The sequence below is a fragment of the Tachyglossus aculeatus genome, chromosome 7, assembly GCF_015852505.1.
Source record: "Tachyglossus aculeatus isolate mTacAcu1 chromosome 7, mTacAcu1.pri, whole genome shotgun sequence".
Classification (NCBI taxonomy): Eukaryota; Metazoa; Chordata; class Mammalia; order Monotremata; family Tachyglossidae; genus Tachyglossus; species Tachyglossus aculeatus.
This window is the reverse complement of record NC_052072.1, coordinates 46,354,045-46,379,932: the sequence shown is the minus strand read 5'-3', so window position 1 is coordinate 46,379,932 and position 25,888 is coordinate 46,354,045. Positions and strand designations below refer to the sequence as shown.

At 44.6% G+C, this 25,888-nt stretch overlaps 1 protein-coding gene across 24 annotated transcripts in view; it reads right to left on the bottom strand.

The window, feature by feature from the left end:
* Positions 1–498: 498 nt before the first annotated feature.
* Positions 499–25,888, bottom strand: part of KIF1A (kinesin family member 1A) — a 189,699-nt gene continuing 164,309 nt past the window's right edge. For all 24 annotated transcript variants that reach the window (XM_038749685.1, XM_038749687.1, XM_038749691.1 and 21 more), the window contains 10 exons: positions 24,649–24,782; positions 22,321–22,382; positions 17,553–17,698; positions 14,321–14,521; positions 13,637–13,714; positions 11,874–11,998; positions 10,089–10,235; positions 8,547–8,739; positions 7,138–7,256; positions 499–5,986 (listed from right to left, as the gene is read on the bottom strand). In XM_038749685.1, coding sequence (XP_038605613.1) covers positions 5,944–5,986; positions 7,138–7,256; positions 8,547–8,739; positions 10,089–10,235; positions 11,874–11,998; positions 13,637–13,714; positions 14,321–14,521; positions 17,553–17,698; positions 22,321–22,382; positions 24,649–24,782 — 1,248 coding nt within the window. In that variant the 3' untranslated portion in view covers positions 499–5,943. The remainder of the gene's footprint in view (positions 5,987–7,137; positions 7,257–8,546; positions 8,740–10,088; positions 10,236–11,873; positions 11,999–13,636; positions 13,715–14,320; positions 14,522–17,552; positions 17,699–22,320; positions 22,383–24,648; positions 24,783–25,888) is intronic.

Here is a 25,888-nt window from a genome sequence, read left to right as displayed (position 1 = left end):
TACCCTCCCTCCCTCCTGCTCCCCGCCCACCCGGGCCCCCTCTCACTATACCGGCCCTGTTGATGGGAGGAAATACTTTAAGTCTTTGTGTTATCTCCCCCGCCACCCCATCATTTTCTCCAAAGTCCCTCCATCTCCATTCCTTCCCCTCGTCATCTTCCTCTCTTTCTGTTTTCCCCCCCTTTTCCCTTCCGTCTCTTCCTCCCTCTTCCTTCCCCATGACTTTTTCCTTCTCCGATTTCCGTTTTCTTTCCCTCTGTCTTTCTCTCTTTTCATCTCTATAATCCCCGGCTCTCTTCTTGTCCCTTTTCGTCTCCACTCCCTGTCGGCCTTGCTTCCCATCCCGGGTTAAGCGCTCCCAGATCTGGCCATTTTGTGAATGGGATGCTCCCCGCGGCAGTGAGAGAGGAATTCGCCCTCTGTATCCATTCAGTGGGGCCCGATATGAGGTGTCTGTAAACCAAATCCAAGGGAGAAAATTAAGCCAACATCTACGTGTCCGGTATTTGCATAAATGCCACATTTATTTCTTAGTTGAACAATGCCTTAAGTGTACACAAACAGTTTAAGACCCTAAATTCCAACACTCATAATTTAAGACATCAAGAAAACTAGACTCGTTACTTTTGTATCGTTGTTATTATACAGTGATAAAGGGTGTACCCCACAGCAATCACATATATACAAAGCAAGAGAAATGGTCTCCCAGCACTTGGGGGATGGCATCACAGGAAGAACTCATGTCGACAAAGTAGTAAATGGAAGCACAGGCGAAAAGAAATCCTGAATTAACCACACCTTTTTTTTTTTTCCGTTTTACAGTGAAGGCAAGTCTCGCCTCCAGAATAACGAAGAATTCCTTCACGCAGCTCACTCAACAGGACAGAGACTGAGCAGTACTAGACGATCTCATTAGACGGACATGCGGAAGATGGATCTGAGGCTGTTCTCCACAACCCAGCATCAGCTGCATCTTTGAAGGTGTCTCTGTCAATGCTCTTAGGTGCTTGGCGATCACTCAGAAAAAGCCTTCCCCCTTAATCGCTCAAGCGGTAATATGACTAGATTCGACTTGTACTTCCCAAGCGCTTAATACAGTGCTCTGCACACAGTAAGCGCTGAATAAATACAATTATTGAATGATTATTTCTAACCGGGGTGAATTTTGCGACTGCACCCTCGTTTTATATAGATGACGTGAACCAATTGGATAGCTGGGGTTCAGGATCCCTTCTATCTTTTCTTCTGGGAGGTGGCTCGCATAGTTGCTCCCCTCACTCCCACCTGGCTGTCTAAAATCATCTTTGGCCCCAATAAATTTAACCTAATCTCTGAGTAAGCACCGGATCACAGATTCAGTGTCTATTGAAAATGTTGCTTTTTGATGGGTTCTTCACAGGAACAACTTGATTCGTCTCACAGAGTTGTGAAGAACAGGCAAAAAACAGGAAACGGTATTTCCCCTAGGCCATCTAACGATGAAATTCTGTTTCAATCGCAGCTTGTTCTGAAGTCGTGGGTAAATTTGATTCAATCATTTTATCCCACTGGTCGTAGTGTTGCCGACCAGTAAGCCTGCAGTAGTAAGCCTGCAACAATGCTGATTATTCCCTAGGGTGGGTGGGTCTATCCTATTTCTCTTTCTGGCTTCATCCGAGAGGATTTCCCTTTCACCCATCCGACATTAGACAGCTTTCTCCATTATGATCAGTTGGAGTTCCTTCTCTTTAATACTGAAACCGTAGCTTTGTCTAGGATCTGTTTCTATGTCTTGTACTCCATCAAAAGAAATAAAAGCCCATAGCCAGGGGACTCTTTAAAGATCAAGGACTCTTTCCATCTTCATTCCCCTCTTCATAGTGGCAGAAAAATGCCGGCAATTGTTGAATTTTCTCATCAGTTAGTCTGAGGGCTGATATGAGTGGCAATTATATGATGTTTAGGCTCTGGCACTGACTGTTCCACAAAGGCGTCTTGAAACCAAAAGTGGGGAGTATAAGGGGAGCATAAAGACAGTTTAGTCGAAAATGCTAGTTCAATCTAGGGTTCGCTGAACATTTTTGGGCTTGAAATAAACATCTTCAATTGGTGATGTATATGAAGGCTGTGGAAATTCGGCAGGAATCTAGCACAGATTCCAGGGAGTCTTTCTCTTCCACTTTCTCTTTCCTCAGCCAGGCAACAATGTGTTCTGCAGGTTGGTTGGCCTCAGACACTCTTAGCCTTTGGCTGACTGGAAAGGCTTAGGAAGGTCTTCAAGAGACCATGTACTTCAGGATGGCTGACCTGAAGCATGGCCCGGATCCACTTGTCTCTCCTCTCGCTCCCTTAAACTCCATATCTGTACCTCAGAAGTGTGGGGATAGCTGCATATCAAGCTTGATGCTTTTTTTTTTTTCCGGAACTACCATTTCTTAGTCGAGAGGCTTAGCGGATTTCTCTCCCCAAGCCATCTGAGATTCCTGGGACATTCCAAACTCCTTAGCTCAAATCTCCCATATTTTGAAAGGTGGGTAAGTTCAGGAAGTTGAGGGAACAAAGGCTTTTAAACCAGAAGGTATCAAGTACAGCGTAGCAGTGATCTGCACCTCACTCCCTTACAGTGCTGCAGAACCAAATTTAGGCACTTTTTAAAATAGGAGCAATCGATATTAATGACACAGCAGCTTGAAATCCCCAATTTTTTCTGGCATTGGGGAAGACGCGGCATCTCAATAATCTTGATGAATAAGGTTACGGACATCTTGTTTGAAAATGGAAATTTCTCTCGACTTGCAAAAAGCGTGGTGCAAAACAAAATTTCCTGATTTTTCAAGATAAGAATTTCAAGACAAGGGTATTTGCATTTCCACAGAAAATATGCCACGCTTTTGAACGTAACACCAAATGGCGCCGGCAGGAGGGTATTCGAATCGAATGACATTTTTCCTAAAACGTTGGGCGATTCCATAAAACCTCATTGGAAGCAGTGCTCTCCTTACAAATGGCGAAATAAATACTCAAAAAGCCTTAATCAAATGCCAAAAGCCAAAGCCCCTATTGCCAGTGGTTACTTTAAATTAGATTTTTACCAGTTGACATTTGCTTCTGTTAGTTAAAGCTTAACAGAGAATGAGCTTAGATTTTCTACCATGAGCCCTACTGAAGGGGAGATGGAACAGAGTCACCTGAGGGCTAGAACTTACTGAGAGCTCATTTTACGTGCATGATTCAAAAGCCCGCCGAGCGATCCTTACTCCTCACCAAAACAAGACACTTTAAGCTATTCTTAACTTGCCGTGTAGCTGCATATCTGGAATCGACTCTATTCCACCTTCTCTCTTGGGAAACTCGGATACCTCCCCTAAAAAGAGGCCTGGGACCCAGGAGTCCGACCTCTAAGAAGGAATCGGCTTGTGGAACGTGGAGCTTCTCAGGCCCGAGGGATAAAATGAAATCCCTCTGGAAAAGGAGGCGACGCCCTGGAGTAAGCACGATCCCAAAGCAAATGTCAAGACCAAATGAAAAAGAGGAAACAAGGAAATCAGCCTCGATAAAGTGGAGTTCCCTAGCTACAACATCCATCCCTCCCAACCAAGGCCATTCTGTGGGCAGAGGAGGCTGAGCTAGGGAGGGATTCCCAGGGTGATTTCTGCAAATACAAATTTCTCCGACAATGCAGCGACGAAACGCGGGAACGGATGCCAGATGCTGGGGATTCAGTGAGGAAGGAGCCACGTATCTTGGGATGTTCTTAACGGCCTATTGAGATCTCTGGAGATGCTTAGTTTCCCACATGTGATGCATGGACTCTCTCTCCCCGGCCAAAGGAAAAAAAAAAGTGCTTGGACCATCTCAGCTTGGAATCACACACGCACACACAATACTCACCACACTCAACAGAGAGAATGAAAAGTGCTCAAGCGAACCAAGGCAGAGCCGTGCTGTGCAAATTAAGGATAGCTGTGACCCCATGACATCAAAGTGCAGACCGTGGGAGGGGACCCTCTCCCCAAAGCTGTGGGATACGCATGGAGATGTCTCTCTCTGCCGGTTCTGCTGCACTGGAAAGGCTGGAACTGAGAGATCCAGTCCGGAAAACTGTACAGGGGAAGGTCGCAACCAAAGGGAATAAAAAAACATAAAAGTAGTCCACCAGACCCTTAGCATGGGAGAGAAAGGGGTGGTATGGACACCGCCTGCTTCCTTTCACTGCCCGTCTAAACTCTCTGAACAGTTTAACCTGGCAGGAGGTAAAACACAGGACTTACACGGGGAGGAGGAAGTTCATATTTTACTGGGAAGAAGGGACTAGAGACATCAACCTTATATATAAAAGTAAAAATCGGTCTTGGGTTAATAGAACTCCTCCCACTTGCTCTCAAGATGTAGGCTTACCTCTCAGTCATTCGCTCAATTCCTCCTAGCCGTTTTTTCCTCTTGACCAGGAAAGCCAATGTTTGGTCAGAATTGGGCAGTGAAATTGAGGCGTTTTGTTGGGGTTTTTTTATGTCAGCTCTTCTACACTCACAAGCATAGGAAAGAGAGTGATTTTCAGGTTACATTTTCAAAAAATCAACCCACATCTCTATAATTTTCTCTTAAACATGTTGCCCCAAGCTAATTTCTCCTTTCGCGGAACCACCTTGCTTTTCTTTATGGCCACTAAGTGGCATAGAACAGATTTCAATTGGCTGAAGGATTGGCTTGTTTGCTCTTCTGCACTCACAAGCGTAGGAAAGAGAGTGATTTTCAGGTTACATTTTTTAAAAATCAACCCACGTCTCTATAATTTTCTCTTAAACATGTTGCCCCAAGCTAATTTCTCCTTTCCAGGAACCACCTTGCTTTTTTTTATGGCCACTAAGTGGCATAGAACAGATTTCAATTGGCTGAAGGATTGGCTTGTTTTGTTGCCACACTTTAATATTTCTATCCAAGTGACTGCTGGTCGGTTGTTACCAAGAAGGATCCCTGCCCTCCATCCTCTACCACGTGACAATCCTACTGGTAAAGGATAGAGTGTCAAAAAGATGGTGGCTTGGATGGAGTGGCTCCTTATTTGTGCGCCACAGCGGGGCCAAAGTCGAGGGCACCCTGGCTGTTTTCTTGTTAAAATCCGGTCAGGATTGCTTTAACTTTCAGCCAGCAGACCACACTGTGTTCTCAGAGCGAGTGTCCACATCTGAATGAACGCACTCAAAAAATCTGAGGTTCACTTGGTGTTTTTAATAACAGAGGTTTGGAGAAAGGAGAACAATGTTGCTCTCTTTTTTGAGTATTTGCTACGTCTCTGATGACTCTTTCCCCCCATCTCGACCTTTCCTTCGACATTCTCTCTTCCCCCCAAGGGAGGCTTTGGAGGCACATGTGAGAAGACTCAAAAACTAGATTAATCGGAACCTAATGAATGCACTAGAGACATTAGAAATAAATATTGTGTAAATATGACAGATAATTACAATACATCTACTTTCAGTGGAGATTTTAAGCTTCAGTAACTGATGAAATGTTAATAATGAACCCCGCCACCTTTTTTAAATTCGATTGGCAGCAATTCCTCAAGACTCGTAACCTCTGACCCGTCAGACATTTGCCACCTCACTTTACTGAGGAGTCATCTAGGGAAAAAAAAAACCAACAACAACAACAGCTTCTGCGAATGAGCGTTACAAGTCATGTGACGGCAATGTCACCCGACAAGGAGACGGGCAGAAGACCACATGCACACGTAAACAGGGCTGTGCCGTTCACGGCTCTGCAGCTACCACAAAAATGAATTTTCCCGGGTGAAAGTGGGGATTCTGAGCTGTCGGATGGAGGGACAGGCTGTCGGGCCAGTTGATGATGTGACAGATCTGAAGTTAAAAGGGCCGGGGTGGGGAGCGGAGGACTCTTCTATAGAAGAACCAGGTGACTGGATCTTCTCGGCAGGTCAGTGAGGTGGTGGTAAATGGTTTGAGTTTAGATTCTCATCTGAGCTGTTCTTCTTCTGGAAAGCTTAGATCTGTTGCAAACGTCAAAGAGAGAAAGGAGTCAGAGGCCTGGGAAAGCAGGACCAAGTGCTTAGTACAGTGCTCTGCACACGGTAAGCACTCAATAAATACGATTGAATGAATACACCACGCTTAAGGATGCACAAATCATTAGGGGAATAATGGCACATCAAGTTCTGCTGCAGCATGTTTTACTAGACGATTTGGCTAGGACGTCAGTCGGTCAGTCAATCGTATTTATTGAGCGCTTCCTGCCGAGCACTGAACTACGCACTTGGGAAAAATACAATATAGCTTACAGTCTAGAGGGGGGAGACAAACATTAATATAAATAAATTACAGATATTTTCATGAGTGCTGTGGGGCTGGCAGGGGGTTGTGACCTTGAAGTGCACTGTGAGCAGGGAATATGTTTATCGTTATAGTGTACTCTCCCAACTGCTTAGTACAATGCTTTGCACACAGTAAGTGTTCAATAAATACAACTGGACGAGTGAATGAATGCATAACATACTGACAACGTGCATCTGTCTGACCGCAGTGCAGAACGGAGTCAGGAGAAATGGGTGTGTACATACATGCAGCACCCAAGATGAGCAGAATATTGTGAGTTTTTCTTCATTTGGTATTCTGCAAGTAAGTGTCCCCTCACCCCCAACACAAACAAGCAGTCACATTATAGGAGAGTTGTTTTCTTGTTTTTTTTGTGTGTGTGTTAGATCTACAGTTTTACCCTTCAATTGCGAAGTATCCTGCTAAACGTGGGCCTGGTCAAAAAGGAAGAAATGAAATGAATGTAGTTTGGGGAACCAACCTCAGGTAAATGTTTTATTTATAACTGACCCGACTTGTAAGCATGGCTTCTGAGGCCCGTTCAAAGCATACCCCAAGCTCTGAGTGGTATCATCTGCTTTTTTAAATTGACCTCCGGCAGCTGGTATTTTGGGTGGACGGATGGAGATTCATCACAGTCTGAGAGGGATAATTGCTCCTCTTTCCTTTCCTCTAAATCCTTGAAAGCCCTCCAAAATGAAAGCATCCCCAAACAGCAGGCCTGTACCCAAGGCGTCAATCAGGCTTTCGTCAATCCACTCTTAGAGTCCTAACACAGAACCACCAGACTCTCAGCCTGAACACTCAGCGGGTAAACGCCTTCAAGTACCTTATTGTTCCAGCCAGGAGAGGGTTAAACGCATAAAGCCAATCGTGCATATCCTTGTCGCTGCTTGCCTGCAGAAGGATTCCACGATGCTCTGTACACACTGCGAATGTGTTGGGAGTCTGGAACCAGAAAATAACAACGTTGAAAAGACTTGGACCACCCTGAGCTCTGGGCCGGGGCAATGGGGGACAGGGTTAAAGAAAAGACAAGAGACCTGCTAGGGAAATTTATTTAGTAAGAAAAATGAAAAAGGCGCGAGTAAAGCCAAAGATAAGAGCTAAAATTACCCACAGATCCGATCGGTAGGCATTTGCGGGATACTACACGAACTGTGGTTAGGCCTCAGGCCCCTAAAGTATTTAAGATCCTAGAGGGTAGTAACCACATGTAGTGGGCTAGACTGTGAGCCCACTGTTGGGTAGGGACCGTCTCTATATGTTGCCAACTTGTACTTCCCAAGTGTTTAGTACAGTGCTCTGCACACAGTAAGTGCTCAATAAATACGATTGATTGATTGATTAGTAGGGGCTCTTAACAACCCCTGCATTTCAACATCATCAACCTTCCCGTGGTCATGAATCTCCCATGTTTAAGGATATGAAACCCCTCTAGACTTTAAGCTCCCCCTAGACTGTAAACCCCCACTCTGAACTGTAAGCTCATTCGTTCATTCAATCATATTTATTGAGCGCTTACTGTGTGCAGAGCACTGTACTCATTGGCAACATATAGAGACGGTCCCTACCCAACAGCGGGCTCACAGTCTGGGCAGAGAACATGTCTACCAACTCTGTTACACTGTACTCTCCCGAGCACTTAGTCCAATGCTCTGCCCGCAGTAAGTGCTCAATAAATATGACTGATTGGTTGATAGGTGAGCACAAGCCCCTCAGTCATCTCATCCCCAACAACAGACACAGAGCACATAAGCGCTATGCTATGAGCAATCTCTTCTACAAATGGCAGTGCCACCAAAGCGGAAAATCTGATTCCTCATTTCAGAAACCAGCTCACTCCTCACATGCACTGGGAATCGTTTCCAAGGAACTGATTTAGCCAGAGAGCTTTAGGGACTCACGACGATTGGCACATGAAGCTATTAAAGTCCCTTTCCTCATTCACCATCGTCCTGGAACCAAGACTGCTTTTTGTATTTCTCATTAGGCTTCACCGCTTGACCTTGGGCATGTATGGCCCTTACTCCAGTCCCATCTTTGCTCTTTACCCAGTCTGGGGAAGACCTTGGTTTCTGGGCCTAGGAGAAACTGCTCCCATCTTATCTTTGATCTAGTCTTCTTCTCCGTCAGTCAATCAATTTATCTAGCGTTTACCGTATACAGTGTGCTAAGCACTTGGGGTGGATTTAAACACTGACCCTGGCTTTGGCCCAGCAGTCTTGGTCCACTTACCTTGAGCATGGCCTGCTGGTCTTCACTGTATTCCACCTGAGCTGACGAGAGGTTGAGGATGGCTCTCTCCACGGAGTCCTTGTCGCTGTTGTAGATGTACACGTAAGGACGCCTCACCACCACGTAACGCTTCACCCAGCCATTGGTATGGGGTTCCAGGAAATGCAGGTAGCCCTTCTTGGAAACAATGGGGCTAAGGAGGGAAGGAAGAGGGATTTGTTTACCTCCCGGGTGAGGATTAAAGAAAAACTCCCCACGAAGCTATTGAATATTTGGGGCAATTACGGATCATCATCTGAGTAGTGGCAGCCAGCACTCTCTCCTTCTCCTCCTGAAGTGGCAGACTTGGCGTAGGGGCCCAGGGTAATAATCATCGTCATCATAATAATGGCATTAGTATAAAGCACTATTAGTCAAGCACTATTCTAAGCATTGGAGCACGTAAAAACTAATCAGGTTGGACACAGCCCCTGTCCCACATAGGGCTCACAGTCTTAATCACCATTTTACAGACAGGGTAACTGAGGCACAGAGAAGTTGACTTGCTCAAGGTTTGTTTTTCAATCAAAATTTAGTTACTAGGATGTTCCTCCCTGCGATGGGAATTTTGTGAGGAAAATCCCCAGGAATTAATTTTAAATTTAGAAACAAACTACGGAAAATTCCAGTCTATCTTCTCCCCTGCGGGTTAGCCTCCACCCTGCGATGAAGAACGTAGGCAGTAACTTATCAGCAGTTGAGAGGCAACTCCTTGTCCCATGGAGTTCTCACCAGGACACTGAACCTCTGAAGGAAGCCAGAAATGCATATTAGAATGGGTCATAGGCCCGGGCTTGGAAATAAATCAGACTGGTCCTCAGGGAAAATGATTCTGGAGAAAAGCGTTAAAATGCAAATATGACCATAGTCTGTTTCCATATGTCTGCAGGCTACGGATGCCCTGCAGCACTTTGGCAACATTGGTAAAAATGGGAAGACTGCTGAGAATAAATTGTGGACAGATGCTTTAGTTGAGTCTTTCTTCAAGGCTGCTGTTTTAAGAACTCACCTGCTCACAGTCCATCTACCAAATGTTTTTTTTTTATGGTATTTAAGTGCTTACTATGTTTTGAATACTGTTCTATGTGCTGGGGTTGAAAAACTGAATTGGGTTGGATGCAATCTCCGTCCTACGTGGGGCTCACAGAATAAGTAGGAGGGAGAGCAGGAGAATTGAGGCATGGAGGAGTTAGGTGACCTGCCCAATGTCACACAGGACATGGTTTTTCTCTTCTGCAATGGGCTATTCCTCCCTCATTGGATGCTTTTCCCACTTTACTTCAAAACCCTCCATTCTGCATCTTGCCAGAGTGTTGCCAACTGGATTTCTGCTCCTCAGGAGTCCAGCATCTTTCTAGTGAGTATGGCTCTATTTGTGGCCTTCCAAACTTCCTCAGGGAACTTCGGTCCGCTTTTTCCCCTAAGGGTCTCCTAATAGGATCCAGCCCACCTCCTCTTGTGTCGAAACTTCCCATTAAATTTAGGAGGAGCAAAGTGCCATACCTGACGCGTATCTCCTGTATATCTGGCACCAGTAAACGCTGGGGCTCCTTCTCCTCTTCAGCCCCGCGTGTAGGAGAAGGGGATTTCTTCTGCTCTCCCTCCAGAACAGGTTCAGGACTAGTTGGTCGGGAACAGAGTTGGGGGGTCCTAGAAGGGAACCACAAAAATCATTTCTCAAATCTCCGGGATGGTGCTTTCCAATGACTTTATCATTGTTTTGGATCTTCACTCCAACGAGAGAGCACTTTTAAGCCCAACACTTGATAGACTTTCTATCAATATCCGCATTTCCCTCCTTCTCATGAATCTGCCAGTGAATGAAAATCACTGCCCTGTTACAACACTTTAATTAAACTGATATATGAGTGCAACTGAAAAGATTTAGACCCCCCTCGGTTTGGAGAGATGAAGGCTGAGGGAGTGCATGGTTGAAACGAATAGAACTACTGTTCCACAAATCCCTTAAACAGTAAGATCACAAAAGAGGGACCAGTGCCAAGTGCTGCAAATATTAAATTTAACAACGCAAGACAGGACAACCTTTTTATGTCCTCAGTATGGCCAGGACAAGAGATTCCACACTGGCCTTTTTTGCTACACATGCTCATTGGTGAATTTTATCATCAGTGGTGTTGGAATATGCGGGACGAATTATATATAAAAAACAACAAAAAGAGCACCAATCGAAGCTTGAAGGTGGTAAATTCAAAACAAATAAAAGGAAACACTCCTTTATCCAGAGGATAGTAAGAAAATTAAATTTGGACCCACAAAAAGTAGTGCAGAGGGATTGAAATAGTAATAATAATAATTGTAGTATTTATTAAGCATTTATTATGTGCTAAACACTGTTCTAAGCACTGAGGTAGGTACAAGGTAATCAGTTTGCCCATGTGGGTCTCACAGTCTCTATTCCCATTTTTCAGATGAGGTAACTAGGGCACAGAGAAGTCAAGTAACTTGCCCAAGGTCACACAGTCGACAAATGAGAAGCAGCGGGGCTTAGTGGAAAGAGCCCGGGCTTGGGTGTCAGAGGACATGGGTTCTAATTCCGCCACCACCACTTGTCAGCTGTATGACTTTGGACAAGTCACTTAACTGCTCTGTGCCTCAGTTACCTCATCTGGAAAATGGGGATTAAGACTGTGAGCCCCACGTGGGACAACCTCATTACCTTGTGTCTACCCCAGTGCTTAGAACAGTGCTTGGCACATGGTAAGTGCTTAACAAATACCATTATTATTATTATCATTATTAAGTGGAGGAGAAGGGATTAGAACCCATGACCCTATGAGTCCCAGGCCTGTTCTCTATCGACTAGGCCTTGATGCTTAACTCACGGGCGCAAGTTCTGAAATGGGTTACTAGAGGAACGTTAATGGCAGAAAAGGAAAGTTTGGATATGCTAGATGGCTTATCTCTGGCCATAATGATGAATGTCAAGGAAGGCAATTATCACCTGGTTCTTCTAAGCATCTTATGATCATTTTCAGAAAGGAATACCAGGCTGGACGAACCATTGCTCCGATTCAGACTTCTAGACTGTGAGCCCGTCGTTGGGTAGGGACCGTCTCTATATGTTGCCAACTTGCACTTCCCAACCGCTTAGTACAGTGCTCTGCACCCAGTAAGCGCTCAATAAATACGACTGAATGAATGAATGAATGAACTTCTCTTGTTTTTGTGGAAAGGTACCCCCGCTTTTCTATTTAGGAGTCTTTAAATGTTTGCATTCTACTTCGAAATGAACACCACATCACTCTGGACACTGCTCCTTTACCTTACCTAAGGACAGGTGTGTTATACCGGCCTTCAACCAGTGATGGACAGGTCGAGGAAGGAGTAAGGGTAGTTGTCTCCAGAGCTGTCATGGAGGAATCCCTCATCAAAGTCACTGACATTTCTGACAACTGCAGGAATGAAAAGAACATATTACTAGCTCATCACCGTATCTGGCATTCAAGTTATTGCAAAGCCCAAGCGTACAAAATGACCCTGAGATAGGGTGGATGGTGGAAAGAAAAAATGTATTTTCCACACTCGTTCTGCAATTTCTAGTAATACTAGCAGACAGGTACCATAATACATCGTTAGTAGCCCACTAATCAAAGTCTTCCCATACGTATAATTCATTTTTAGAAGCCTCAAAATCTATAAACAGTTATTCCACAAGTAATTCAGCTTTAAAACATTGGCTCCAACAGAAAAGTATCGAATAGCAATTTAATTTGCTTTAATTGGGCCTCGGAGGGTATGACCAATTGCATCTTAATGTGGGCACTGGAATGCAAAGGTATACCTTTGCATATATTTTCCTACTGTTAGTCATTTTATCTAATTATTTAATATGAATAGGGTAAGGCCCTTAATGTCAAAGATCTATTCTGGTTTTGTTTTTGTTTTTGGGGGTTTTTTTGCTGTAGATATATGCCTTCAAGCAGCAAAAGAGCTATGAATTCTATTGGTCCAATTATTGTTGCTGTTCCTGGATAATCTCTAAGGATTTTCTTTGCTTAGATCTTCAATTATACTTCGCATTATTTTTCTTTACTTGTCTCAGACACCTTCACTTATCCTAGATTCAACGTCCAATTCTTTTTCCACAGTTTAAACTCAGACCTTGAAGAATCAGGAGAGGGGAAAAAAAAGCAGAATAGGGTAATCTCTCTACCATATTAGTCGCTTAATGCCTCTGTGCTTCAGTTCCCTCATCTGTAAAATGGGGATGAAGACTGTGAGCCCCACGAGGGACAACCTGATCACCTTGTATCCTCCCCAGAGCTTAGAACATTGCTTTGCGCATAGTAAGCGCTTAATAAATGCTATCATTATTATTATTAGAGAGGGAAGATTATACACCGAGAACAGTGCTTTGCACGTAGTAAGCGCTTAGAACAGTGCTTTGCACGTAGTAAGTGCTTAACAAATGCCATTATTATTATTATTAATATTATTATTATTATATTATACTTGAGAGTTTTATACCCTGAACTTTCATCAGTGAGTTATAGGACACTTTAGATCTGTTTTAATCATTTTATTTGATCAAAAAATGCTATAAATATTTAAGGCAAGAATCCCTTTACTGCAGATTCACTGACATCTCTATTTTCATAGGTCGATATTGCCAGTGGGCAATTATGTAGAGATTAGCCGGACGGAATGGGAGATAATGATTAGCTGCTCCCTTAATAATGAAGTTGACCGTGGGGTGCAGTCACTACGGAGATTTCTAGTCATTAAATTTGTGTTATTCTGTCCTACTCCCGCTTCCAGAAGAAAATGGAAAACACAATGACCCTTTGGTTGGGTGATAATGAACTAACTATTCAGGGATTATTTAATTCTTCATCAAATGCAAAGGACCTCCCTTTTGAAAATCACCTCATTTTTTTTTTCCTTTTCTCCTTCATTCAGTTTGGCATTTGGGATTTTTTTTCCGGTTTTGAAAAGGAAAAAAAAAAGAGCCCTGTGGGTACATCGGGCAGCTTTTCTGCTGTGATTCTCATTGTCTCTTCAGGGACAGGAAGCAGTAGGGATGGTCGTACCTTGCTCTCGCTGGCACTGACACAGACGTGACTGTGGCTGTACTCTCTGTTGAAGGTATGCGTGAGGAGGCGTAAACACTTAAAAGAAAGAAACACACGGTTAAGTCGGGGAACTAGAAGTCTTCCTGGGAGCACCACGCAGTCATAAATGCTCTCGGGGGACGGAGGGGCGGGTCACTGTCTCTGATAAATTGTTGAAATTAAATATAACCTCAAAGTATGTAAGGTTTACCGGCGGGAGAATCAATCTATGGAGCTTAAAAGAGCGGAATAAGTTAGGAGACACAAGCTCTTCTTCACGAAGAATGATCTGGAGGGGAAACCCAAGCTACCGGCCCCCGACAGAGGTACTGCTGTGATCTCCCCCTCGTCCCCCCTCCATCCCCCCCATCTTACCTCCTTCCCTTCCCCACAGCACCTGTATATATGTATATATGTTTGTACGTATTTATTGCTCTATTTATTTATTTATTTTACTTGTACATATCTATTCTATTTATTTTATTTTGTTAGTATGTTTGGTTTTGTTCTCCGTCTCCCCCTTTTAGACTGTGAGCCCACTGCTGGGTAGGGACTGTCTCTATATGTTGCCAACTTGTACTTCCCAAGTGCTTAGTACAGTGCTCTGCACACAGTAAGCGCTCAATAAACACGATTGATTGATTGATTGATCCTTTGCGCTACCTTGGCAGCCAGCTCTTTCTGTCTCTCGCTGGGAGTGTCCAGAGGAGGAGTCCGGCTCTCTGGGGCGTCTGGAGAAGAGACGCAGGACGGGCTGCGGGACTCCGAATCTTCACTTGAACACGGGGACAAGGTCTCCTGGGCTGATCTCTGCGTGGTCTCCAGCTTCTCACGCAGGAGGAGGTAATGTCTGGTTTTTTCAACCTAAAAAATGAGTCAGCCTTGTCAGTTGTTATAGAGAGAACACCTTTCGCTCAGAAATGGCCTTAAACATTAGTTGGTGAATCCAAATTTTTTAAAAAAGCATTTGTTAAGTACTTGCTATGTACAAAGCACTGTTCTAAGTGCTGTGGGGGATACAAGGTGATCAGGTTGTCCCACCTGGGGCTCACAGTCGTAATCTCCATTTTACAGATGAGGGAACTGAGGCTCAGAGAAGTTAAGTGACTTGCCCAAGGTCACACAGCAGACATGCGGTGGAGCTGGGATTCGAACCCATGACCTCCGACGCCAAAGCCCGTGCTCTTTCCACTGAGCCACGCTGCTTCTATAGAGGAGGTAGATTGTACATATCTTTCCCTTTTCATAGATGGGAAAAACTGAGGAAGAGTAAAATGACTCACCTGAGGTCACACTGCAATCAGTTCTGACCCCTAAGCTTATTTTGGAATCCACAGAGCCCGATATCTGGCATGGTACATGGGAATCAATTTCTCATTTTGAAGAAGGGAATAATAATAATAATGGCATTTATTAAGCACTTACTATGTGCAAAGCACTGTTCTAAGTGCTGGGGAGGTTACAAGGTGATCAGGTTGCCCCATGGGGCTCACAGACTTAATCCCCATTTTACAGGTGAGGTAACGGAGGCCCAGAGAATAATAATAATAATAATTGCATTTATTAAGCACTTACTATGTGCAAAACATTGTTCTAAGCACTGGGGCGGTTACAAGGTGATCAGGTTGTCCCACGGGGGGCTCACAGTCTTACTCTCCATTTTCCAGATGAAGGAACTGAGGCCCAGAGAAGTGAAGTGACTTGCCCAAAGTCACACAGCTGACAAGTGGCGGAGCCAGGATTTGAACCCGTGACCTCTGACTCCAAAGCCCGGGCTCTTTCCACTCAGCTACAGAACAATAAGGAGGTGGGCTTTTAAGAGAAGGATCAGTGCCCGAGAGTGACTGCCCAAGAGGGATTGGGTCTACTAATCTATCGGACTTTCCCGAGTGCTCACTACAGTGTTCTGCCCAGAGTAAGCACTTAGTAAATGCTATTGATTAATTGATTGGGAAGCAAAGCAGTTCAATGCAAAGAGCATAGACTTGGAAGTCAAGCTTGCCAACTTGTACTTCCCAAGCGCTTAGTACAGTGCTCTGCACACAGTAAGCGCTCAATAAATACGATTGAGGGACAGAGTGAGTAAGACCTGGGTTCTAATCCTGGTTCTGCCACTCGCCTGCCGTGTGGCCTCGGGCAAATCACTTTATTGCTCTGTGCTTTAATTTCCTCATCTGTAAAATAGGAGTTTAATACCTGATATCACTCCTATTCTCCCTCCTACTCAGAGTGGGACCTCCATGTCTGCGACTGCGAGCCCGCTGTTGGGTCGGGACCGTCTCTATATGTCGCCAACTTGGACTTCCCAAGCGCTTAGTACAGTGCTCTGCACACAGTAAGCACTCAATAAATGCCATTGGATGAATCAATGAAATCTCCCAAATCATGAGGGTGACGGTTACCAAAATATTCCTCTAGATTTTGACACCTGTCTCCATGTTTTGTTTTGTTGTCCGTCTCCCCCTTCTAGACTTTGAGCCCGTTGTTGGGTAGGGACCGTCTCTAGATGTTGCCGACTTGTACTTCCCAAGTGCTTAGTACAGTGCTCTGCACACAGTAAGAGCTCAATAAATGCCACTGAATGAATGAATGAATAAATGCGATTGAATGAAGGAATGAATGAATAAATGCGATTGAATGAAGGAATGAATGAATCGACCCCGGGGGTTAGTCTAGCACTTTGAACATAGTAAGCGCTTAAATACCACAGTTGTGATAATTGTTGTTGATGGAGGGCCAGACAGGCCTCGAAGAGCACCGGGATTTGCGGGGGCTCACGCTAGCTTTGGAGCATCTTCTGCCCACCTCAGTGATGGATCCCCTTGCCCTCCTCCCCATCTACAGCAGTGTGTGACTTTGGGCAAGTCACTGTGTGACTTTGGGCAAGTCACTTCACTTCTCTGCGCCTCAGTGACCTCATCTGTAAAATGGGGATTGACTGTGAGTCCCCCGTGGGGCAACCTGATCACCTTGCAACCTCCCCAGCACTTAGAACAGTGCTTTGCACATAAGTGCTTAATAAATGCTATCATTATTATTATTATTATTATCCCCCATCTTACCTCCTTCCCTTCCCCACAGCACCTGTATATGCGTATATATGTTTGTATATATTTATTACTCTATTTATCTTACTTGTACATATCTATTCTATTTATTTTATTTTGTTAGCATGTTTGGTTTTGTTCTCTGTCTCCCCCTTCTAGACTGTGAGCCCGCTGCTGGGTAGGGACTGTCTCTATGTGTTGCCGACTTGTACTTCCCAAGCGTGTAGTACAGTGCTCTGCACACAGTAAGCGCTCAATAAATACGATTGATTGATTGATTGACTGATTATTAGAGAGGGAAGATTATACACCGAGAAACTCTCTCCCAACCCATAAAGCCCCTGTCATAACGGCTACTGAAAGATAGACAGGCGTAGTAGAAACAACATGGATCTGGGCATCGGACCGTATGTCAAAATTTTTTTATAGAAAGTTTAAAATGTGCAGTTAATATTGGGACTGGTAGACAACCCCAGTATTGCTCTGGGAAGCCACAGTTACATTTTTCTTATTTTGGGGGCAAATTCAACTTAAAAAAGTAATTCATTTTTTGGTTGTTTGTCTTCCCCTCAGAGTTGAAATCCTCAGGGGCAGCGACAGGGTCAAATTCACTTCGAGTAGCTTTCCTAGCCTTTGGTGTGATGATTTGCACACTTCTAGAATGTGTTGCACAAAGCAAGTGCCCAAGAAATTACTCAATGATGGATTTACCACTTTTGCTTGAGAGATTTCTGGATTTTTAGTACGGCCCAGGCCACAGCCGTGTTCTTATGGAGGAGGCTCTGTTACGTCGCACTGTTAGACGTTTCACAGTAGCCCCCGACAGAGGTTGTGAGGACAGGGTCTACCTCTTGAAGAAGGCTGAGTTTCTCAAGTTCCCACTGGTGATCCAAGATGAGGCTGTCACTGCGGGGTCTCCAACCAGCCAGATTCTCTTCACCCCGGACGTAAGCTACCGACGTGTCCAGCACTCGCCTGCGTCTTCTCTGCATGCCTGGCGTGGAGAGACCAAGTCCAGAGATCAGCGACCTTTCTTTAAAACTGCCCATTGACTAGCTTGTAAACAGTAGCCTGAGGAGATTCATTCATTCATCATCATCATCATCATCATCAATCGTATTTATTGAGCGCTTACTGTGTGCAGAGCACTGGACTAAGCGCTTGGGAAGGACAAGTTGGCAACATCTAGAGACGGTCACCATCATCATCAATCGTATTTATTGAGCGCTTACTGTGTGCAGAGCACTGTACTAAGGGCTTGGGAAGTACAAGCTGGCAACATATAGAGACGGTCCCTACCCAACAGTGGGCTCACAGTCTAAAAGGGGAGACAGAACAAAACCAAAACATATTAACAGAATAAAATAAATAGAATGAATATGTACAAGTAAAATAGAGTAATGAATACGTACAAACGTATATACATATATACAGGTGCTGTGGGGAAGGGAAGGAGGTAAGGCGGAGGGAGAGGAAGGGGAGAGGAAGGAGGGGGCTCAGTGTGGGAAGGCCTCCTGGAGGAGGTGAGCTCTCAGTACGGCCTTGAAGGGAGGAAGAGAGCTAGCTTGGCGGATGGGCAGAGGGAGGGCATTCCAGGCCAGGGGGATGACATGGGTTGGGGGTCGACGGTGGAACAGGGGAGATCGAGGCACCGTGAGGAGGTGAGCGGCAGAGGAGCGGAGGGTGTGGGCTGGGCTGGAGAAGGAGAGAAGGGAGGTGAGGTACGAGGGGGCGAGGGGATGGACAGCCTGGAAGCCCAGGGTGAGGAGTGTGAGGAGTGTGAGGAGGGTGAGGAGATACTTCATCTCAATGGTTTCCTGCCCAAGCCTGGCACAAGGAAGCGTTCTTCTTCAGGAAGTGACAAAATAAGGATAAGCAAGACGGTCCTCCCTTGTCCTTGCTTAAGGGAGTTGTTTCTATTGTTCCAGACTGAGCCGCCTCCTTCCTCTCCCCCTCTCCCCCTCCCCATCCCCCCCACCTTACCTCCTTCCCCTCCCCACAACACCTGTATATATGTTTGTACAGATTTATTACTCTATTTATTTTACTTGTACGTATTTATTCTATTTATTTTCTTTTGTCAATATGCTTTGTTTTGCTCTCTGTCTCCCCCTTCTAGACTGTGAGCCCGCTGTTGGGTAGGGACCGTCTCTAGATGTTGCCAACTTGGACTTCCCAAGCGCTTAGTACGGTGCTCTGCACACAGTAAGCACTCAATAAATACAACTGAATGAATGACTTTATTTATTTATTTTGTTTGTACATATTTATTCTATTTATTTTATTTTGTTAATTTGTTAATATGTTTTGTTTTGTTGTCTGTCTCCCACTTCTAGACGGTGAGCCCGCTGTCGGGTAGGGACCGTCTCTAGATGTTGCCAACTTGGACTTCGCAAGTGCTTAGTACAGTGCTCTGCACACAGTAAGCGCTCAATAAATACGATTGAATGAATGACTTTATTTATTTATTTTATTTGTACATATTTATTCTATTTATTTTATTTTGTTAATTTGTTAATATGTTTTGTTTTGTTGTCTGTCTCCCCCTTCTAGACTGTGAGCCCTCTGTTGGGTAGGGACTGTCTCTAGATGTTGCCAACTTGGACTTCCCAAGCTCTTAGTACAGTGCTCTGCACACAGTTAGCGCTCAATAAATACAATTGATTGAATGATTGATTGGACTTCCCAAGCGCTTAGTACGGTGCTCTGCACACAGTAAGCACTCAATAAATGTTGGGTAGGGACTGTCTCTATATGTTGCCAACTTGTCCTTCCCAAGCGCTTAGTACAGTGCTCTGCATACAGTAAGTGCTCAGTAAATACGATTGAATGAATGAATGAATAAATACGGTTGAATGAATGAATGAAAGTACTGAACTTCAAATTGAGCAATGACAGGAAACCGGTTTCAACATGGTTTAAGGAATGAGTTTTTGCTGTCTGTCTCCCCCTTCTAGACTGTGAGCCTGTTGTTTGGTAGGGACCATCTCTATATGTTGCCGACTTGGACTTCCGAAGCGCTTAGTACAGTGCTCTGCGCACAGTAAGCGCTCAACAGATACGATTGAATGAATGAAAGAGTTTCTCTTTCCCTTCTACCTCCCAAATATCCATTATATAACCCAGATACAGTATAACAGAGGACCTGGCCGCCTTTCCTGATGTGGAGTGGGGCCCAAGCACATTATCAACTCCTCGCAGCCCTGTTCTATCATCAATCGCATTTATTGAGCGCTTACTATGTGCAGAGCACTGTACTAAGCACTTGTATCTAGAGCTTATTTGTATCTAGAGCTTATTTGTATCTAGAGCTTATTATTCTATCTAGAGCTTGGCTCAAAAAAGGCTTCTCCACATCACAATGGGTTGCAGCGTGCCCTCTAAGACCTGGGATTGGGATTTCTGGATCCCTTCTCTGGAATTAGAGCACAGAAGCCGTGGAACCTACGGTAGATCAGATCTTTTAGACTGTGAGCCCACTGTTGGGTAGGGACTTTCTCTATATGTTGCCACCTTGTACTTTCCAAGCGCTTAGTACAGTGCTCTGCACACAGTAAGTGCTCAATAAATATGATTGATTGATTGATCTTCTCAAATGCCTAATCATTCCAGTTAGCAAAGAGAGAAGCAGCGTGGCTCTGTGGAAAGAGCCCAGACTTTGGAGTCAGAGGTCATGGGTTCGCATCCCGGCTCTGCCAATTCTCAGCTGTGTGACTTTGGGCAAGTCGCTCCACTTCTCTGGCTCAGTGGAAAGAACATGGGCTTTGGAGTCAGAGGTCATGGGTTCATTCATTCATTCATTCAATCATATTTATTGAGCGCTTACTGTGTGCAGAGCACTGGACTGAGCGCTTGGGAAGTACAGGTTGGCAACATATAGAGACGGTCCCTACCCAACTGTGGTCTCACAGTCTAGGAGGGGGAGACAGACAACAAAACAAAGCATATTAACAAAATAAAATAAATAGAATAAATATGTACAAATAAAATAAATAGAGTAATAAATCTGTACAAACATATATACATATATACAGGTGCTGTGCGGAGGGGAAGAAGGTAAGGCGGAGGGGATGGTGAGGGGGAGAGAAAGAAGGGGGCTCAGTCTGGGAAGGCCTCCCGGCTCCACCAACTGTCAGCTGTGTGACTTTGGGCAAGTCACTTCACTTCTCTGGGCCTCAGTTACCTCATCTGTAAAATGGGGATTAAAATGTGAGCCCCCCATGGGACAACCTGATCACCTTGTAACCTCCCCAGCGCTTAGAACAGTGCTTTGCACATAGTAAGTGCTTAACAAATACCATCATTATTACTATTAATAATAGTAATAATAATAATAGTCTTCTAATAGTCTTGTCTTCTTAATAATAGTCATCTAGACTGTGAGCCCACTGTTAGGTAGGGACTGTCTCTATGTGTTGCTGACTAGTACTTCCCAAGTGCTTAGTACAGTGCTCTGCACACAGTAAGCACTCAATAAATACGATTGATTGATTGTTGGGTAGGGACTGTCTCTATGTGTTGCCACCTTGTACTTCCCAAGCACTTAGTACAGTGCTCTGCAAGCAGTAAGCGCTCAATACACACGATTGATTGATTGATTGGTTGATTATTATTATTATTCTCTGGGCCTCAGTTCCCTCATCTGTAAAATGGGAAATTAATGTGAGCCCCCCATGGGACAACCTGATCACCTTGTAACCTCCCCAGTGCTTAGAACAGTGCTTGGCACATAGGAAGCGCTTAATAAATGCCATAAAAAAAATAGATGGTTAGGAGGCCGGGATACAGGCATCCTTTTAGGGCAGGAGGGTAACACTGGGGCATAACTGCATTAATGCTTCATTACACTAAATAAAATCTCTTCATACTGGGAAGAGCTAGTGGGCTTTTCCTATGATCAGGAAATGACTTGGGCCCTAGCAGAACCTGGCACGTTCTTCTCTTGTTCCTCAAATTAGCCCTGGGAGACAGCAGTACTTGCCCCCAAATGATCTCTACTTTAGGCGTCAGTGAACTGAGTCACCAACTTTCCCCAGATGGGATAGTTGGTGCTCATTTGAGGCAGGAAAGAATGTCTCGACAAAGGGAACGTCTAAGTAACTGGCCCCCTTGACGTTTGATTATATTTCTTTCATTCATTCATTCAATTGTATTTATCGAGCGCTTACTGTGTGCAGAGCACTGGACTAAATGCTTGGGAAGTGCAAGTCGGCAACATATAGAAACTTTCCCTACCCAACGACGGGCTCACAGTCTAGAAGGGGGAGACGGACAACCAAACAAAACATGTGGACGGGTGTCAAGTCGTCAGAACAAATAGAATTATAGCTAAAGGCACATCATTAACAAAATAAATAGAAGAGTAAATATGTACAAGTAAAATAAATAGAGTAATAAATATGTACAAGTAAAATAAATAGAGAAATAAATCTGGACAAACATATCTACAGGTGCTGTGGGGAGGGGAAGGAGGTAGGGCAGGGGGATGGGGAGGAGGAGAGGAAAAAGGGGGCTCAGTGCGGGAAGGCCTCCTGGAGGAGGTGAGCTCTCAGTAGGGCTTGGAAGGGAGGGATTGAATCTGGGATTGGGATTGTCCTGCCAGGACAAACAACTCACCTGGACTCCCAGCATCCGCCACACGACACAGGCTGAGCTCATACACCCCCGTCACTCGATTACTGCAAATGAAGAAGAAACCAAAGTATTGGAACAGCTGGGGCAAAAAGAAGCAACCCTGGGAGTCCACGGGGCAGGGACTGCGTTCAATTTTTGCCCCCAGTTATTACCTCCCGCGCTCCAGCGCTTAGAACAGGACTTGCACCTGGTCACTCAGTACACATTAAGCCGAAAGATCAACCCTGAGAAAGTTTGAGATCCCTATTTTTTTTCTGACGGCATTTATTAAGTGCTTACTATGTGCAAAGCACCGTTCTAAGCACTGGGGAGGTTACAAGGCGATCAGGTTGTCCCACTGTGGGCTCCCAGTCTTCATCCCCATTTGACGGATGAGGGAACTGAGGCTCGGAGAAGTGAAGTGACTTGCCCAAAGTCACGCAGCTGACAGTTGGCGGAGCCGGGATTGGAACCCGTGACCTCTGACTCCAAAGCCCGGGCTCTTTCCTCTGAGCCACGCTCAATCTCACTCAAGTTTGAGACTTGGGAGATCCAGAGTTAAGATGAAAATCAATCAATCAATCGTATTTATTGAGCGCTTACTGTGTGCAGAGCACTGTACTGAGCGCTTGGGAAGTACAAGCTGGCAACATATGAAAAGGGACCTAAGCATCCTAAAGGAATTCAAGGAAGGTGATGGAGGTTCATCCGGCACTAGTTTTATTGGCGAGCTGGAACAAAGAAGAATAAACTGGATACAGTGTTCTTTCCGATAAGCCTCAGGGTTTTCCTGAAAATGGACTGTTTTCTAGACTGTGAGCCCACTGTTGGGTAGGAACCGTCTCTATATGTTGCCAACTTGGACTTCCCAAGCGCTTAGTACAGTGCTCTGCACACAGTAAGCGCTCAATAAATACGATTGATTGATTGATTGAGTAGGGACCAACTCCATATGTTGCCAACTTGTACTTCCCAAGCACTTAGTACAGTGCTCTGCACACAGTAAGTGCTCAATAAATACGATTGATTGATTGATTGATTGACTTCCTGATGATTTACTAGTCCGGGTTAGGCCCAGCTCCTGCTATTGCTTTTCAAACAACCACATAAGTGCTTAGTACGGTGCTCTGTACACAGTAAGTGCTCAATAAATACCATTGAATAAATTCTTTCCCCACAGGAAACAAAGAGGGATACACAGTAAGTACTCGATAAATACCACTGAATGAATTCTTTCCCCACAGGAAACAAAGAGGGATACACAGTAAGTACTCAATAAGTACCATTGAATGAATTCTTTCCCCACAGGAAACAAAGAGGGATACACAGTAAGTACTCAATAAGTACCACTGAATGAATTCTTTCCCCACAGGAAGCAAAGAGGGATACACAGTAAGTACTCAATAAATACCACTGAATGAATTCTTTCCCCACAGGAAACACAGAGGGATACACAGTGAGTACTCAATAAATACCACTGAATGAATTCTTTCCCCACAGGAAACAAAGAGGGATACACAGTAAGTACTCAATAAGTACCATTGAATGAATTCTTTCCCCACAGGAAACAAAGAGGGATACACAGTAAGTACTCAATAAGTACCACTGAATGAATTCTTTCCCCACAGGAAGCAAAGAGGGATACACAGTAAGTACTCAATAAATACCATTGAATGAATTCTTTCCCCACAGGAAACACAGAGGGATACACAGTGAGTACTCAATAAATACCACTGAATGAATTCTTTCCCCACAGGAAACAAAGAGGGATACACAGTAAGTACTCAATAAGTACCATTGAATGAATTCTTTCCCCACAGGAAACAAAGAGGGATACACAGTAAGTACTCAATAAGTACCACTGAATGAATTCTTTCCCCACAGGAAGCAAAGAGGGATACACAGTAAGTACTCAATAAGTACCATTGAAAGAATTATTTGCTCTGCACACAGTAAGCACTCAATAAATATGATTGATTGATTGATTCCCCACAGGAAACAAAGAGGGATACACAGTAAGTACTCAATAAGTACCACTGAATGAATTCTTTCCCCACAGGAAACAAAGAGGGATACACAGTAAATAATAAATACCACTGAATGAATTCTTTCCCCACAGGAAACAAAGAGGGATACACAGTAAGTACTCAATAAGTACCACTGAATGAATTCTTTCCCCACAGGAAACAAAGAGGGATACACAGTAAGTACTCAATAAGTACCACTGAATGAATTCTTTCCCCACAGGAAACAAAGAGGGATACACAGTAGGTACTCAATAAGTACCATTGAATGAATTCTTTCCCCACAGGAAACAAAGAGGGACTCTACCTCTCAGAGGCCCGCAGGCTCCCACTGCCAAAGAGATTGCGAATGGAGCGGGAAGCTGGTAATTTGGCATCTCTGGAGTAGAACACCATGCAGAAATCTTTGGTGATCACGGCAGGCTGTGTGCAGTTCTCCATCTGACACACAGGGAGAAAGAGAGAAATGGGGAAGGAGAAAGAACAACCATTAGGGCGCTTGCCCTAAGAGAAGCCGCGTGCTATAGTGGGATGGGCAGGGAATCAGGGGACCTGGGTTCTAATCCTGATACTGCCCCTTCTCTGCTGTGTGACCTTGGGCAAGTCGCTTCGCATTTCTGTGCTTCAGTCACTTCACTTCTCTGGGCCTCAGTTACCTCATCTGGACAATGGGATTAAAACTGTGAGCCCCCCCGTGGGACAACCTGATCACCTTGTAACCTCCCCAGCGCTTTTAGAACAGTGCTTTGCACATAGTAAGCGCTTAATAAATGCCATCATTAAAGGTGATCAGGTTGTCCCATGAGGGGCTCACAGTCTTCATCCCCATTTTACAGATGAGGGAACTGAGGCCCAGAGGAGTGAAGTGGCTTGCCCAAAGTCACACAGCTGACAAGAGGCATAGCTGGGATTTGAACCCACGGCCTCTGACTCCAAAGCCTGGGCTCTTTCCACTGAGCCACGCTGCTTAGTACAGTACTTAATCATTTTGGTATTTGTTAAGCCCTTATTCATTCAACCATATTTATTGAGCGCCTACTGTGTGCAGAGCACTGTATTAAGCTCTTATTATGTGTCAAGCACTGTTCTAAGCACTGGGGTAGATACAAGGTGATCAGGTTGTGCCACATGGGGCTCACAGTCTTAATCCCCATGTGGACGAGGTAACTGAGGCACAGAGAAGTTAAATGACTTGCCCAAGGTCACACAGCAGATTGCCTGTCTACTTCTTTTGTTTTGTTGTCTGTCTCCCCCTTCTAGACTTTGAGCCCGTCGTTGGGTAGGGATTGACTCTATCTGTTGCCGAACTGTACTTTCCAAGCGCTTAGTGCAGTGCTCTGCACACGATAAGCACTCAATAAATACGATTGAATGAATGAATGAATAAGTGGCGGAGCCGGGATTAGAACACAGATCCTTCTGATTCTCAGGTCCGTGCTCTATCCATTAAACCATGCTGCTTCTTACTTAATAGTCAGCATTTAACAATGACCATTATTATTATTATCGTTATTATTATTTCAACAAAATATATACCTGTATATATG